The sequence below is a fragment of the Pleurodeles waltl genome, chromosome 5 (assembly GCF_031143425.1).
Source record: "Pleurodeles waltl isolate 20211129_DDA chromosome 5, aPleWal1.hap1.20221129, whole genome shotgun sequence".
In the NCBI taxonomy this organism is placed as follows: Eukaryota; Metazoa; Chordata; class Amphibia; order Caudata; family Salamandridae; genus Pleurodeles; species Pleurodeles waltl.
Window position 1 is genome coordinate 905905240 of NC_090444.1, and position 17828 is coordinate 905923067.

General features: G+C 44.6%; 1 protein-coding gene across 3 annotated transcripts in view; it reads left to right on the forward strand.

The window, feature by feature from the left end:
• TTC13 (tetratricopeptide repeat domain 13) overlaps positions 1 to 17828 on the forward strand; it is an 815569-nt gene that overhangs the window by 417681 nt on the left and 380060 nt on the right. For all 3 annotated transcript variants that reach the window (XM_069235032.1, XM_069235030.1, XM_069235031.1), the window contains exons 15-16: positions 10381 to 10473; positions 15850 to 15933. In XM_069235032.1, coding sequence (XP_069091133.1) covers positions 10381 to 10473; positions 15850 to 15933 — 177 coding nt within the window. The remainder of the gene's footprint in view (positions 1 to 10380; positions 10474 to 15849; positions 15934 to 17828) is intronic.

Sequence of the window (17828 nt, forward strand, 5' to 3'; positions counted from 1 at the left end):
GCAAGCCACAGTGAGTCAAATGATTCAGCTATCACTTTGAAGTCCCTCTAGTTGGAAATGCTACAGGGCTTCCCCCAATCTCATCGCGCCACCATTACTGCCGTGTGCCTAATAGTGGCACTATGAGATGAAAACAGTCACTGTTGGAGAGGTAGTGAGGGCTTTTTGGATGTTGGTTTTGCCTTCTTTTGACTACTGAAGGTTGTGAGGGTTGCCCACTGGACCTTGCCAGACAAATGCTTTTATGGGCTGATGCAAGAAATCTCCAATTCCACTAGTAATTATGAGAGCTGCCGTCACAACTTGGTAAATCTTGCAATTTACATGAAAATGTAACATGTACAAACTTAAAGATTCTTCAAATGCCAGAGGGTCGTAGTAAGCGACCAATGTATGAGGATAAACATGTACTTCAATAAAGAATATTAAACTTGGTAAATCTTTTGCAAGAGTGTTTTTAGTCGTATAAGTCCCAGAGGGCAGTTGAGAAAGTGAAGAAAATCGTACGACAAGAAAAGCATTAAGGCATACATGTATGAAAACTCTCTATTATAGAAGCATAATGTAGGAAAGTACCCCTTTTCTTGGCATGGTTACCCCCATTTTCTATCTGATGTCAGTGTGCTTGACTATGTTCACTGGGATCCTGCTAACCAGGACCCCAGTGAATATGCTCTCTCTCCTTTAAATTGGATTGTTGGCTACTGTTAACACAGTATTTCACACAAAATTGGCATACTGGTGCCCCTTTATAAGTCTGTAATATATGCTACCTAGGTACCAAGGGCATTGGGGTTCCTTTGGGCTGCAGCATATATTTTGCCACTCATAGGGAGCCCATGCAAAGGGTTCTGCAGGACTGCCATTGCAGCCTGCGTGAAAAGGTGCAAGCACCCATTCACTGTCATTTACTCGGCACCATATCACCTATAAGATACCCCTATAGCAGGCCCTCCAGTCCTGAGGGCAGGGTGCAAAGTACCTGTGTGTGAGGGCACCCCTGCACTAGCAGAGGTGCCCTCACGGCCTCCAGGACCTTTTACCTGGACTTGGTGAGTGCGCGGACACCATTTTAAGCATGTACTGGACATAGGTCACTACGTATGTCCAGCTACATAATGGTAACTCCGAACATAGGCATGTTTGGTATCAAACATGTTGGAATCATACCCCAAGGGTTTTGCAAGCATTGGTTGTATGTTTCCATGCACTCTGGGGGCTCCTTAGTCGACCCCCAGTATTGCTATTCCAACTTTCTGAGGTTTTCCAGGCAGCCCTAGCTGCTGTCACCTCACAGACAGATTTCTGCCCTCCTGTTGCTTGAAAAGCAAGAGCCCAGGAAGGCAGAACAAAGGATTACCTTTGGGAGAGGGGTGTTACACCCTCTCCCTTTGGAAATAGGTGTTACAGGCTTGGGAGGGGTAGCATCCCCAGGCCACTAGAAATGCTTTGAAGAGCACATTTGTTGCCCTCTTTGCATAAACCAGTCTACACCGGTTCAGGGATCCCCAGTCCCTGCTCTGGCAGGAAACTGGACAAAGGAAAGGGGAGTGACCACTCCCCGGTCCATCACCACCCCAGGGGTGGTGCTCAGAGCTCCTCCAGAGGGTCCCTGGATTTTGCCATCTTGGATTCAAGGTGGCAGGGAACTCTGGGAGCTTCTGAGTGGCCAGTGACATTACACCCCTCCCCTGATACGTGCTTACCTGGTTAGGTGACCAATCCCCCTTTCAGGGCTATTTAGGGTCTCTCCTTTGGATGGTTCCTCAGATTTGGATTGCAAGACTCCAGCAGGAATCCTCTGCATCCTCCACTTCGATTTCTCACTGAAGAAACTGCATCTGGACCCTCCAGGATCTCTACAAGCTGCAACAAAGAAGCAAGACGCCTTCAACATCGTATCTCCGGCTCCTCCCAGCAACTGCAAATGTTTCCAGTCGTGCATCCTCTGAGGACAGCTCGTTTTCAGCCTGCACCAGAAGAGCGGAGGAGCCTCCCTTGGGGGTGAAGGAGTCTCTTCCCTGCTTCAGCAGGCACTAGCTGCAACGACGACTGGCTGCGTGGATCCTCTCTCCCGCTGAGCTGCATGTATCCTGCATCACGGGTGGTGGACTGAAGTGGTCCCAACGATCCTCACGTCCAACTTTGGTGGAGGTAAGAGCTTGCTTTCCCACGCAAGATAGTACTCCTGCACAGTGTGTTTTGCAGCTGCCAAGGCTTGTTGGCATCCTTCCTCTAAGTTCTTTGTGCATCTTGTTGCTCTGGTCCCCACCAGTCTATCCAGCGACGCACAGCTTCCTGGGTTGTTCTCCGGTGGTTTGGGAGCTTTTGTCGTGTTGTGTGGGCCTCTTTTGCACCTTCCTTGTCCCCGTGCTCTGGGACTCCGGTGCAAGCTGCCTGGTCTTCTGTGGGCTCCCTGAGTTGCTGAGAGCCCCCTCTGTCTCCTCTTCCTGGGGAGAGTCTCCCTTGTCCTTCCTGGTAGCGCCATTTTCCGCTCACGCGAGCTTTGCGTGTGCCAAGGCTTGTTGGCGGAATCCAGCGACACAAACCAGACTGCAATCCTCCATCCGGCATGGGACATCACTTGCATCCTCCAGGAACCCGACTCCGTCTTCTTGGGTGGAGTACTGACTGTTTTTCTTCACCGGTGGTTCTCCTTTTGCACCTTCATCTGGGTTAGCAGGGGCTCCTGGTCTTCCTGGACTCTTCTGTGCTTCTTGGACTTGGTCCCCTTCTTCCACAGGTCCTCTGGTCCAGGAATTTACTGTTAGTGTCTTGCAGTCTCTTCTGGTTCTTGCATAATCCTTCTTTTAGTTTCTGTGTGTGTTCTAGGCAACTTACTGTGATTTACTCCTGCTTTCCTGGTCACTGGGGCGGGTTCTAGTACTTTGCTTTGGGGTTTTCTAGTACTCCCAGATCCCCTCTACACACTACACTTGCCTAGGTGGGAGACCGACTTTCGCATTCCACTTTCTTAGTATATGGTTAGTGCTTCCCTTTGGCCCATTTCTAACTATTGTGATTTTCACTAATTGCACTGTATTCTAACTGTTTTTATGTCTATTTCTGCCTGCTAGTGTATATAATTTTGTAACACTGAGTGTTTTCTTTCATGTGTGTGAGTACTGTGTGACTACAGTGGTATTGCAGTAACTTTGCATGTCTCCTAGATAAGCCTTGGTTGCTCGTCCACAGCTACCTCTAGAGAGCCTGGCTTCTAGACACTGCGTACATTTCACTAATAAGGGATAACTGGACCTGGTATAAGGTGTAAATACCATAGGTACTCACTGCAAACCAGACCAGCCTCCTACACAGAAGAGTTTACAGTTGTTGGCAATTGATTCCTAAAGGTTCAGAGGACATTGTGCCCAGCAGGTGGGAGCTATATGGGTCAAAAATGGACAAATTAGACAGCTAGCCACTAGACCTCTGCTACGACTGTAGAAACGTTTTTATAGGGGTCCTTTAGGGTCATGAGCTGAAATCTACAATTTAATATAAAATATATTGCATTCCTTTTCATCTTGACTGGGTGGTATTGTTATATTTCTTCTTAAGACTAATGTGAAATGGGTAACCAATGTACCCTCTGGGCTATTTAATCAGTTTATTTCCAAAGACACGAGCCCTGAGATCATAAAGGGCTGAAGTATTGCATGTCTGCAGTTATATGTTTGTTAGAAAATGTTTGCTGTTATATCTACAGAATTTGGGCCCTTTGTGAATCTTCGTATTCGCAAACGGTGAGTGGGGTTCACACCAAAAGTTTCTTTTGAAGTATGTGCTTAATATTAAAACTTAATTGCCATGCTACAAACATAAGGAGAATAGAATACTTATTTTTCTGGTGTGCAAGCATTAGTGCCCGTGAGGGTCTTGAAGCAAGATTGCCCTTTGGCTCCTTATTTAATACTTCCTCTGATTTACCTGTAGCCGTGGCACCAATTGATGAAATTGGATTTAGAATTATACATAACACACTTTCTTATATATGCGGAGGCTGTGGCCATATTCTTCAATATACACAAAGGTTTGCAAAAAAGTATAGACACAACATCGAATTAAAACCTGTTCAATGGCCTGAGTTTTAATGTAATCGAAGGTTAAGCCTGGAGTACCACATTGCAGGTCACTTTATATAGCATCGCTAACAGTTTGTCTGCCAGTGGTGCCCCCCCTAGGCTGCATAAAATATGTCTGGCAGCCCATCTCTTCCTGGGTTGGTCACCCTCCTTATGACTTTGATGGTTCTCTGCACCTTCTCCTTTATTGGTAGGGTATTTGGCTTTTTTTCTGTCCACTAGAGTAATTTATATGAACAGAACATACAGTTTTCACACAGGGAGGGACTTCATGTACAGCTCTTTTTTAAGTAATCCCAAAATTCTCGTCTGTGTTTGTCTTCTTGATTTTCTCTAACTGGCCGTGGTGCGAGTTTCATGGAAGCAGACTGTTCCCTCTTCAGTAATCCTACCACCATTCTGTCCTATTTATTACCTTACCTGTTGAAGGGGCTGTTGGTATGATACTTTTTATATAATTTCAAATGTATCCATCATGTTAGCTTAACGTACTAAATATATGGCATTTGGGCCCAGGCAGCACAAAGTTGGGGAACTGTTCCACTTATTGAGCCATAGTGTCTTCTCATTTGATAGTATTATCAAGTAATAGTAGATTTCTGGCCTTAGAGTTCAAGGATCTGTGAGTGACTGTCAAGAGGGTTCCAGGTGTCGTCTAGCTACCTGCTATCCGGTAAAATGTAGGGATAGCATTTGATAGAAATAATCTCCCAATTTCTTGGTTTAATAATTTCCTGATTGAAAAGGTGCATTTCCTTTAGGAGCTTGTAGTATTTACTGTAACTTCAAAGGTAAAATCCGACCCACTACCTCTGTGTAATCATTAAAATCTCTGACATCCTAGATTATTATTATACTTTGTGTGTTGACTCCATAATGATAAATTTGTCAGCTGTGCTGGGCAGACAGAAATGTTTGTCTCATACTCCATCACCCCTTAAGCCTGCACCGGGAGGATCGAACCATTAATTGTCAAAGCCATTAGAGAATACCTTTATGCAACCTCCCCTAAAATTCAATTCTCATTGTGGTCTTCTGTAAACCTTACAACTTCTACTCTGGACAAAAACAGCAGCTAACCATCATCAGGCCTCAGTTCCCTTGTTTCCCAGCATAGCCCAGATACATGGACTCCCACCTAAGCTGCAACATAGACCCTCTTGAAAGTGGCAAAGTAAATCTACTTGGTGTATTATATCACTGTTTTGTTAGTGTTTTATCAAGTTAGGGGACTGCCAGTCTTCCAGAATTAACTCATTCAATTTGGAACATAATGATATGCCAGACGTGTATGTTAATGTTCTATCAACCCAGTGAATTCTGAGCAGATAATTTCTGACACCAGAAGAGGATCGGATTCTGATGCAGATGTCTGACATCAAACAGACTTCAACCTGATCTCAACTGATGTCGCACTTCAAAATCACTAAACTGCAACCATTGTTTATGCAGCCCGATTCTGCTCTGATGCCTCCACTAGGGTGGGTGCACCTTAAGAGGCTCCATTATTTTTTTGGTACCTTGTGGTTCGGTTATGATCGGCCACTGAGATCTTGAATTGTGGCTGCTCTCTGTCGTGACCAAGGCCAGTGTCCTTAAAGGAATTCTGCAGTCTGCCCCTGCAAAGTCTGAGCCCTTGCTCCCCCTTCAACAGGGCCCCTCACTAACACTCACAGACTTTTGGTTAAAGCCTTGTTACTGTACACCAGTGGATAGGCAGGGGGCAGGTGTCTCAGACCAGTGCCTCACGACCCTGATTTTTTTCACCAAACATCCTACTACAAAGAGCCTGGTTGTGCAGGCTTTAACAATAAAGTTAACCCTGCTTCTTTTCCTCTAGATAATAAGTATAAGAGGATTGAGGCGTTTGGAAAACAAATGTTCTCTTCAAACTGTTTAGCACTGAGATCGATCAGTGCAGTGTATTTGCTAGGTTGACCTATCAATGCTCTCTAGGACCTGGATAATGTGATCTTGCTGGTGGTCCTGGAATACCTTAGGGCCTCTCTGGCCCAAAGTTTTCATGTTGGCGAGGACATGGCAAGTACATGATTTGTGCTGACGTAGGTAGTACTGACTGCTTAGGAGGGCGAATGGTGAAGGAGTTGTGCTCCACTTTCACATGTACATGTGTTACACAGGCTTTTCTTAGATAGGCAAGCCTCCCTTGTGAATGTGCCCTTCGATGGCGCATGTCTGTTTGGGGAAACAGCTGATTTGGCCCTTGAAAGTTTTAAGGACATAAGAGCTACAGTATGCTCCCTGGGACTGGTGACTCCCGCCCTAGCAGTACCCCATTCAGTTTAGTTAATTCAGGAGCTACTCTGGTGAGCTGGCTTACATACATCAATCACTCCTATCCTTGCAGCAGTCACCTCAGCCCTTTAAAGGTCTGGGGCATCATGCAGGCCAGCAAGGGCACCAATTTTCCCAATCCCCCTCCGTTGTGCCAACAATTCTAAACCGCTTTAGTTTCTTTAGGGCACAAGCCCATCCTGTGGGGCGGGGGGGGGATCTTGGTAAGAGTAGATCTGGGACTTCTCTGTTTCCTAGCTTCCTGCATCTCCTTGATCAACTGCATCAGGAGGCACATGCAGGTTCTTCATTGGAAGTTGAAGTTTCAGTGGGCCCAGCTTCAACCCCAAGGAAATCTGACTGATACTATCCAGGTTTCAGAATAACCAGCTCACAATTTACAGTGGCAGGCCTCTCTTCCTTTCCTTCCCCCCCCCCCCCCGAGCTTCTTTGGTGACGGATGCTCCACCACTGGGCTGGGGAGTTCATCTAGGGGAAGTGGAGATCAGAAGACTCTGGTCTTTGGTGAAAACCTAATTCCATAACATTCTGTTGGTGATGATGGGCATTTGTCTGACTTGAAGACCTTTCTGCCATGCATCATGGGGAGGTTAGTGCAAGTTCTCAAGGACTTCATCACCCCCATGTGGTACTGCAGCAAGTAGAACTGAGTGGGGTCCTGTGCCTGTTGGCTCCGTGCCTCTGGAGTGTTAGGACATTTCCCTGATCAGGAACCACTGGTGGGTTCCTTAATGCCAGAGCAGACCAGCTCAGCTGGCGGCTTCTGGCGAATCATGAATTGAGTCTACTTCCTGAGCTCTAGCAGGGCATCTTTCAACAATGGGGAGAATCCTGGCTAGATATTTTCACCACCTTCAAACGCACAGTGTCCAATGTTTTGCATGTTGGAGTTTCCACAAAGACACTGGGACTCCTATATGCCTACTTGCCTCTGCCTCCCATGCACCAAGTTTTGAAAAAGACAAGGAATAACTGAGCCAAAGTCATCATAGTGGCACTAAATTGGGCCCATAAAGTGTGGTACCAGCAACTTCTGGTCATGAACATCTATCCTCCGATCAGGCTACCAGTCCCAGGGGATCTTCTGACCCAACAACAGGGCAGTGTCCTTCACCGAAGCCTGCTCAATCTACACCTCTGTGCGTGGAGTGGATAGCTGGCAGTTAATTGTATTTTATCTGCCACCTGAAATGGTGGACATCGTCCTTGCCACCAGGCAGCCTTCCACGAAATCCAATTGTGACAGGCATTGGGACAAATTTGTAGCTGGTGTGGATTTTGCCAGATCGATCCTTTGCAAGCCCAGCTGTTGGATGTTATTCAGTTTTGTTTTTGTCTTTAACCCAGCATGGCCTTGAGGTGGACCCTATTAAATGTTACTTGTCTGCCATTTAGGCATTTCTGTTTTTGTTGGTCCAGACATCCTTGATTAAATCACCTGTTCCGAGGAGGTTTGTTATAGATTTGTCTAACACGTTTCCTCCCAAGCGGTTTATAATGCCACAACAGAGCCTTAACTTAGTTTTGATGTTTCTCTTGTGTATGCCGTTTGAGCCAATGCACAGAAACGCATTGCGTCTCCTGACAAAAGACTGCAATTACTTCAGCTCATCATGTGAGTGAACTTAAGGCACTGTCGTCCCAACCGCTGTACACCATCATTTTTCCAGACAAAGTGGTGCTGAGAATTGGGGCGTCCTTCCTGCATAAAGCGCAAGACCTCTCTATGTTGTAGAATCCATCACCCTGCCAGTGATCCACAATGCTCTTCATCCCTCGAAAGAGGAGGAGAGGCTTCATAGGCTGGACCCCGAAAGAACATTAAACTTTTCTATTGATCTTACCAAAGAACACAAGAGGATGATCAACTTTTTGTGGAGTTCTTCAGGGTGAATTAAGGGAAGGTGGTGCAGAAGAGGACTCTGCTGAGGTAAATAGTCCTCTACATAAATAACTTCTATGCAGTGGCCTAGAAGCAGCCTCTGAAATGTCTGAGAGCAAGTTCCAGGAGTATCAAGACTGCATTGGTTGGTGGAGTGCCTGTCCTTGATATCTGTGACATGGGTGTCTGTGCACACGTTCACGAAGCAGTACTGCTTTGATAACCAGGTCCGTCTGGAAGGATGTTTTGCCCATTACATCCTGAGGGACCTTTTGGTCTGAGTTCACTCCACTGACCCTCCACCTTGGGGAGATTCTGTTTTGATATCTATTCTACGGTGAGGTATCTGCGGTTAGAGATTATCCATCAGAAGAACAAGTTACTTACCTTTGTTAATGCTCTTTCTGGTGGGTGCTCTATCTATCCACAGATTCCACATTGCCCTCACACCTCCTTCTGTGGAGTTGTCTCTTGGTCACATCTAAAAGGTTTCTAAGTCAGGAAGGTGGGAACAGAGGGATAACTGCATATATGCAGACAGAGCAACTGACAGTGCTTGAAATGGGAAAATAGAAGTGCAGGTACTCTGGTTCGGAGTACCTGCAGTTTTTGAGAAGTGCCGGTACTCGCCAATGAAAAGTATTACGTTTTTCTTGAAAAGTGCAGGTACTCTCCCTCGCAAAATAAAAAAGTGCCGGTACTCCGTGCCGGACAGTACCGGCCCATTTAAAGCACTGGAGCAAGACAGTTACAGGCTTCCATGCACACACGCGTCCGAACATCGTATACAACACCCATACTGCATTAATGTATTTGTGCGCACTGATATTTGTGTGTTACCTCCTGTGTGCATTGGGTTTGTTTTGGGGGGGCTTGAACGCTTGCTGCCTTAGCTAAATCTGTTCTGTGTGGTGGAGAAGCAAGCGCCGTGGATGCCTGTGCTATTCATATTGTGTTTGTTCAAAGGAAGTTTGAACCCTGCACTCCCACTTACACCTTTGGCTCCCTTCTTGCACTTCACTGTTAAATGTGTTAGTAGCGTAATGCAAAATGGCGGCGGCGCCTGCAGCAGAATGATGTGGAGTGTCATGTTTCCTTGATGCTTTCTTATCTGCATCGTGGGCAGTAACATTGCATGCTTTGCTAAAACACGAATACTTGCAGGACACGTGGCAGCGGCGTAGCCATTCTCACAGACAGAAAGCTGGCCCGTGTGTAGCTGCAGTGAAACATCCCCATGTGTGGGAAAATGACAGCAGCTACTGTTACCCATGAGCAGCTGCTCGTGAGCATTACTCAAGCTCACGAACATCGTTCGAATATTTGCCTCAACATACTTGCTTTAAATTAGTCACGCACCATCCTCTGACTTCTACATGCATAATTTACTACAAATGCCACGCATAGACCACTTCAATCCCCATGCAATGTGTACTAACGTTTACTAAATATATGTTAATGAGCGTCTTTTACTGTGTGTGCTGTGTACAAATAACAGTAAAAAACCCAATCTGTATGCCACTGTTAAAGGGACATCCAGTAAAGAGAATAAAACAATTCCGTTTACTTAGTCTCGCGTTACTAGCAATTGCCAGCATTAAACTTGCTAGAATGTTGCTTTGTTGGATGACATATCACAGAATCATTTCCCTGATGATCTTTTAAGCATTGAAATCTCCTTGATGATGCAAATATCAGTCTAAACACGTGCTTTTAATATTCGTGTCAACATGTTTCGCCCCATTTACGCCGCGCTCTTCTCCAAAACCTAAATTACATGCAAATCCTAGTGTAGAAATTATAATTATTTGTTAAGGTGTACCTTCTCACCTAAGTGAAAAACTAACACCCTGGAGTCAGCACTTTACTCACGTGTGAGACAAACATACAGTCATTTAATGTTAGGATAATTGTAATGAGAAAAACCAATCCCCTTCCTGAAGAAAAATATCTATGTTTTTGAAAGTATTTTAAACATTCATTTATTCAAAACTTATTTTTCTTCTGGCAAAAATGTGCTATTTCTCTTTACTTTTTAAATTATAATTTTTCTGCAAGTTTGTGCCTTTACTAAGTAAGCTTTGTGTGTTTTCGTAGGTTATCTGACCCAGACCAGCCTGTGCTATGGTTGGACCAAATGCCAGCTCGAAGTCTTAGTAGGGGTTTTAACAACCACATCAATCTTATCAGGTAATATGCCTGCGTGGCTAGTTCATGTTTTCTAAGACGTGCATGTGTGTAGAAATGTGACTGCAAGACATTCGGCAATATTCTTTTTTCTCTTGATAAGCAATAGGTTTTCTGCTTCTAAAATGGAAAACACCTTACCTCCTGTCTTGTGTGTCTGGCTGAGATAGTTCTAGCTGTCAGTATACTATACATAAAGAGAGCAGCATTGTGTTAGATCCATTGACTGTAGCTGATGTCAATGGCATTTTAGATCAGCCCATGCAACAACCGTCAGGAGTAGGAGCAGTGTGTCATGTTGGTTTGTGTATACTGTAAGGACATGCAAGGGAGCACAGCTAATGCGGTGAATGATTGAGGCATGGCAAAATCAGGTTGGCTGATGCCGCCTCCCTTGTCCCACTGTGCTTTCAAGAGTAGAGCCCCATGTTGCCACAGAGGAAGCATAACAACCAGGCAGAGAACTCTATAGAGCCGCCCTTATTGAGACACCACTGGTTGTTGTAGCAATTCCAAAGCCCACAGCAGCTTCTAATCCTGTGTGGCAGACATCTTGGAATAATAATAATGTTCCCAGTATAGCTCATCATCTTTAATGTTATAATCGTAAAGGAAGTAAAATGTGCCCAATCTCTATGTCCCTATTAAGGGGAGATCCAGTAAAGAGAAAAAACTATGCTACTTACTTATTCCCGCATCACTAGCAGTTGCCAGCATTAAACTTGGTAGTGTGTTGCTTTGTTAGATGACATATTGCAGCCTCATTTACCTGATGATCTTTTAAGCATTGTCATCTCCTTAAATTGATGATGCAGATATCAATCTACAAAGAGTATTACTGAATGAAGGTGCAATGCTGAATGATGGTGTATTGAGGATTCACTGATTGCTGAAGCCAATCTAAACAATCATAAGATCAGTGAGCCATTATGCAAACCTGAACATGCTGTAAGGATTTTAGAGTGATGCAGAACATCTGAACATGTGATAAGGTTGCGGAGTAATGGTGTGTATATATTCATTAAAGCTTAATGGTTGAACGGGCAAATAAGAACGTTCACTAAGAATTAGGGAGCAGTGGGGCACATCTGAACTGCCATGCATTCAAAAGTTTGGAATGTTGTTAGAAATAGCATGCACTAATTATTGCTCATTCATAGTGGCAGTGTGGATATTTACTGAGGATTAGTAGATGGTGGCACACATTTGACTTTACTGTGATGATCATTGATCGATTGTGCCAATCTGGCTCTCTACTAAGGATTAATGAGTGGTGATGCAAATGTGGCCATGCAGCCAACATTCAACAGTGTGATGAAAGGAATGCTAGAATTAATCTCAGTTACTTGCGGACACTAAGGACCGCATTCCAGAGTATTGTTTCTCCCAACATGGCACTCAAGGCAGAACAGTGATTTACAGTTGGAGTGTCAGTCCTGGCCCTGCTCCAGCACGATCTGTGCAGCTACAACTGCCTTGCCATGTCTCCTGCTGATTATTAGCAACCTTAAACCAGCATTGGCCTACTTGGGCCTTGTCACTGAGGTATAGCTGTGGCACAGTGAGTAAGAGACCGATGTCTAGACATACATCAACTGCATTAAATAACTAAGTGTTGGAAAGAATGTTTGTATTTAATCTTAGTCACTGGCAAAATCTGTGGTAAACATTTCAGGCCATTGTTGTTAACCCACAATGCCACTCTAGTGAGAGACTAGCTATTTGTAAATCAGTTCTGTTTCTGTTCCAAAGGGAACAGGAGGTACCCTCCTGATGAGAGCACAAGCAGCACCAGACCGGTTGCAGTCTACGTAGCCCTCTTCCGCGAAGTTTAGCTCGAGCCCTGTGGCACAGACCAAATTTGAACCTACCCGTCCCACTTAGGACATCTACTTAAATAAAGAACAAAATGATGGAAAAAATGCCTGAATTAATCTGAACCACGTGTGAACACTCGGCGTTATTTTCCAGGCCTTCTTCTTTTTTCACACTGTTTTCCGTTCTAGATAGAAACTTGGCCATGCAACGAAGGTGTCTTGCCCATGGTGCATATCAGGGCTGGCACTGAAAGAATTCAAATCTGTACTGCATTCAGGATAAGTGAGTGATGAGACAATCGTATATTAATCATGTGTGGGCAGTCTGATACGTCTCCCTGCAGATTTATCAGCTTTACAAGATCCCCAGGCACCAGAATGGGTCAGTAAACATTCTCTAGCAGTAGCACACAACTCCAGTCATATGGCTGCGCAAAATGTGATGAAAACCGATTTGTATACTGTGCCACGTGGCTGGCGGGCTTCAGTTCCTGTTTTCCCAAGCCTTAACAGTACGGTCTGGAGCTCTTCATTCTTTACTTGACTCCAATATATTTAATCAACATCAGTTTAGGTCGAATGTTGAGGTTATTGAAGCAAGATGTTGCTGTCTGTTTCCATTACATGTGGTGCCTGTGATGTGGCCGTGGTCCTTTTGCACTTACAGGCACCCAGAAGTTTTATCATCTAGCGAGAAGCCAAAGTATCTCTGCCTCAGACCTTTAAGGGCCCATTAGATTGTCCCTCTTCCCTCCTTTAACTAAGTCTCTTGACAGGGAGAGATCCCCTTGGTGCTCGTCCTACAAAAGCATAGGAATTGAAAAAGGCAAAGTGAAGCCATCTTCTTCCTTAAGGAACCAGTCAAGCTCCTGGGAATATTGAGACCGTTGGTGGTGGTGTTCATGGATGCTAGTCTCTTCCTTGTCCTCTTTGAAGTTAATACTAGTTCTTAAGAAATTTATATAGGAGTTCCCCATCTGCTACCTTGTCTCAGTTCAAGGCCTTTCAAAAGCCCATTTCAGACATCCTCAGGACTGACCCTCAACCCATGGATTAGTTCCACAGGGTCCTCCAAATCATGTGGGCTTAGTGATTTCTGTGGCTCCAACGAATGGCTTCAAGATGACTTCATGCTGCATCCCCAAAGACTCTGGCCTTGCACTGGTTCCATTTAAGTCACTGCCACTGAAGGTGACATCATGAATGTCTTCAACACCGAATCTGACATCTTCCCTGGTGCCTCGCTTGGAGCTGCCTTCAATACCTTCTTAGCCCCTAAAGTCTGCAGAAATGATTCGGGTGGCTACAGAAAAGATGAAAGCTTCCTTTGAGACAAGCCTCTTGATCACTGTCTTCCCGCAGGCCAAACGTTCCATGTATGGAAGAACTGTTCCGCTTGAATTCAAATGCGCTAAATGGCCAAACCTAGATTTTCAGAGGAATAAGATTCAAGGTTTGACAGCCTCCACCTTGCTCATCACAGAGATGTTGGGCTCTTGTTGAGTATTCAAAATTCTAGTAGTATCGATTCTATGCCTCGGCCTTCTTCGTGAGAAGTTTTGTTCATTCTTGCATTCACCCTCTAATCAATACACCCAACTACATACACTTTCACATGTGAAGACGCCAGTCGTTTTTGCTTTGTCAATACTTGTTTAAATATGTGGAAACTCACCTGCACTTAGATATGTTGTGTGTGCCATGACTTTTACCACATCAGTGCTGGAGTATTAGAAGTATAATGGCACTAAATTTATTTAGAACCTACAGTTACATACTTCAGTTTCACAACCCTGCAGTGAGTGGTGTTGTGGAAAATTTCCCATTTTCTGACACAGTACATTTTATAACCCATGACCGAGCAGTGATGCTACGGTTGGGGAGGACTGAAGTGAACTGACGTGCGTGCTTAGTTTTCATGTGTTCGTTTTCCTTCTGGCTTTTTCAAATTTTATAAGAAAACTCAGCATGTAGAGCTTCTACCCAGACTCATTCTGCTACGCACTTCATTACGGCCAAATTGAGCTGTTCTTCTTTCTGAGGTTGATAGATTGAGGATAAGAGCTTTTGGTTGGCCCCTTAATCACATTTTAGATTGCATCTCATGCTCTGTAGCGCTAAGCTTTGAAAAAAGTATTTTTCTTAGGAACCCACCGCTCATTTCCTCTTTTGTTACCCCCCACTTAAATCATTGAACAATTAGTTTGAGCAAAATCAGATAATATACATGGAGGAAACACGTGTACGTGGCGAGGGGTTCTGTTAATGACTGGTTGAGCATGTATGGTTTCACGGTGGTGAGTGTATTTTTCTTTTTGAATTTCCAGCAAGGCTTAAACCAAGATGGGAAACGTTGTTCTGTGCCCGTTTGCACTATATACTATCATTATTATAGTATGTGAGGCCCATGGATCCAGGTGGTGTAGTGAGAAGAACCCTATGAAACGTTTCAAGCTAGGAATACGTCCTACCACACTATGTTTATGCCGCAAAAGAGCAACTACAGATACAAAAAAACACCTATTGATCTTAAATCAATCCCTGAAGCCTGTGCATGAAATTTACAAAACTGAGAAAACTGACAGTGGGAATACTCTTAAATAGATAATAGATCGGGTGCACATCCGACACATGAAGATCATGAAAAGCCTCTATGAATTTAATTTGCTTCAGATATACAAAAGGTGCTGGGAGGAATGCATGCACTAAGTCTAACTACTGACAAGCATTCGGGTAGCATTCCAACCCCTCGTTATTTTGTCCATCAGACTACCTCAGATTAGACCCAGCCATATGAAAATGAGTCTTCTTCCTACTCCAATAGGAACAGTCCAGGCTGAACTGCCAAGCCGGGTCATCTCCAGATGGGATCACAAGCAACCCAGTATCAGTTTTACCCTGATTAAGGCTCTTCGGTCGGGTGTAAGTTTGATTCCAGTGGCACATTGAGCACAGGACTCGCATCTGGGCACATTCACTTAGGACATCACACACACAAAAGGTGATGGAAGGAATGTTTGCAATGAGTGTGAGAACTGGTGATCTCTTGGGGTAGCATTTTGCCTTCAATATAGTACTAATTTTTGATTTTCTATATGGCTTTACTCTGTATCCATCAGACCATTAAACCTAGATCATTTGGCTGTGCTTGTGACTGGAGTTTGTGGTCGTGGTCCATAGTTCGGAGCCCGGGCAGCAGCAGATTCTCTGTCGCATGTGGTACACTCGGTGACGACCATGACTACAAACTACTGTTCGATTCAGTGACCTGTGGTGTACCAGTTGCCTAGCCAGCGGGTGACTAGTCCCTTTGAATGCATCCACTGCCGTTTCGTAAAGTAAGTAATGGCGCAATGTATAATTATCTTATGTGCATGGTTTAATATTGTTTTTTCCATTGCTGTAGTGTGAATTATCCTGCTACTTATACGATTGCGAATTGAGTCTCTTACTTTTCAAATTTTCTCACGTTTGCCCTTCTCCTTTGCATTTTTCATTATATTGGCACACACAATATCTAATGTTTAAATATGTAACGTGTTTTTTCTTTTTTCACCCACAGGGGCCAAGTTATAAACATGAGATACCAGGAATACTTTGAAAAAATACTTCATTTTATCAAAGACAGGATCCTTGTTTATCATGGGTAAATAAAAAAAAAAGCCTGATGCGTTTTGTTATGAAATGTGCATCCTTAAAATAATTCACAAATTATGCCACCTTCGCGAAGTCTATAAAATGTATGGTGAATAACATCTATCTATTCTTCCTATCTTCGCTAATGTGCAAAGCTCAGTAAAAATCATGAAATTAGACAAAATGGATCCTTAAATTCCAGAAGCACTTTCTACAAGTATAGATGAAATCTGGAGATCGATACAAATCAGAAAGTACGTGCAGCTTTCATCTAGGAATTGAAAGTGTATTTGCATGATTCTGACGTCGGCACGAAATTGGCAACCTGTCAGCAGAATAAGGGGAATCCAGTTATTTAAATTTAAATTCTTGCTCAGGAGACACCCTTCTGCAGGCGTCATCCATCAGACTGTGCCCTGATCTATGATAGAAACGTAAGAAGGCACACATTTACGACCCTTTGACACCACAGCTTTGGGGCAGACTTCATGTATGAACATCTTATTACTGAGACTACTAACTCTGGTGCTTCATCAAATGAACCGAGTGACACTACAAACCGAGAGGAAGAAAAGCATACAGAAGAATCATGCTAAACTGTTAGTGTCAAACGTGCAATCGGAATATAAAAACAAGTGCAGGTAAGCAGCTGCAGACCATGCAGTAAATAATGGCTGAAAGGAAAGTTTACTAATCGGAGAGCACCTTTCCAAAACTAGCATTAGCAAAGCCAGTACGTATTGCCTACTCAAGATATTGGTTTTGCCACTGTTTTACGCCATGTTACACAGAAGCACGGATGATGTGCAGCATGGCTGAAACCTTAAAAAAAAAAAAAAAAAAGCGCTATGACGATGCAGCACTAAGGGATGTAGAGATGGCTTGTGGAGGGGCAACATGGAAAACAGAGGATGTGGAAAAACGCTGACTGTGTCACTGTGCTTTCTTTTTGTTATGGTCGTAGGGTGGGAACAGACAGAAGAGGGAAGGCGGGTGGCTGGGACAACCCAAACAATGGAAGGAGGTTGGGTGGCAGGGGCAAGTAGGATAATGGAGGGAGGGCGGGTGAAGGCTTCCCTGGACAACGGGGGTGGGTGTTGGGGTAGCATGGACAAAGGAGGGGAAACAAGGACAGTGGAGGGAGGTTGGTATAGGGCAACACAGATAACGGAAGCAGGATGGGTGCAGAGTGACAGAGACAATGGCATGAGGGGGGAACGGACAAAGGAGGGAGGGCCGTGTTGGGGGCCACACAGCCAAGTAGGGACAGTTGGTGGGGATAATACAGACGACAGATGGACGATAAGGAGGTGAAACGTAGAGAGGGGAGAAATTCATGATGAAGACAACTAAAGTAGTACCCAGCAGGGGACGGACGGACGGACGGACGGACGGACGGACGGACACAGACAGACAGACAGACAGACAGACAGACTCCCCCCCACTTCCCCTTTAAATGCACCTGGTGGCCTGACCTGAACTTTGCTGGGCAGAGCTCCTGTGGGTGTGACCTATTCAGCATTGCAAATCACTTGGAGGACCTCTACCTCATGATAAGGGGGAGCATCACTGAGAGCATGGGACCTGGTTGCTTCAGTTTTAAGCCCTGAAGTGCCCAGGGCCTAGTGTCTATCAGTTATGCCCGTCACAATGTAGGGTGGGGTCAGCAAATCTCAGTGACGCCATCTCACTCTGTGATAACCTAAGGTCTGCCACTGAGAGGCAGTGACTGTCCCAATCCTGCAGGAACCTCGAAGGCAAGATCACTGCTGAAACTGGTGAGTAATTTTTGTTTTAATGTTTGATGTATGTGTGCATGTGTATATGTAAGAATGTGTGTGTATTTGAGTCTGAGCTGTGAACATATGTGTGCATGTGTGTGTCTGTGAATGGTGGGTGTATGTG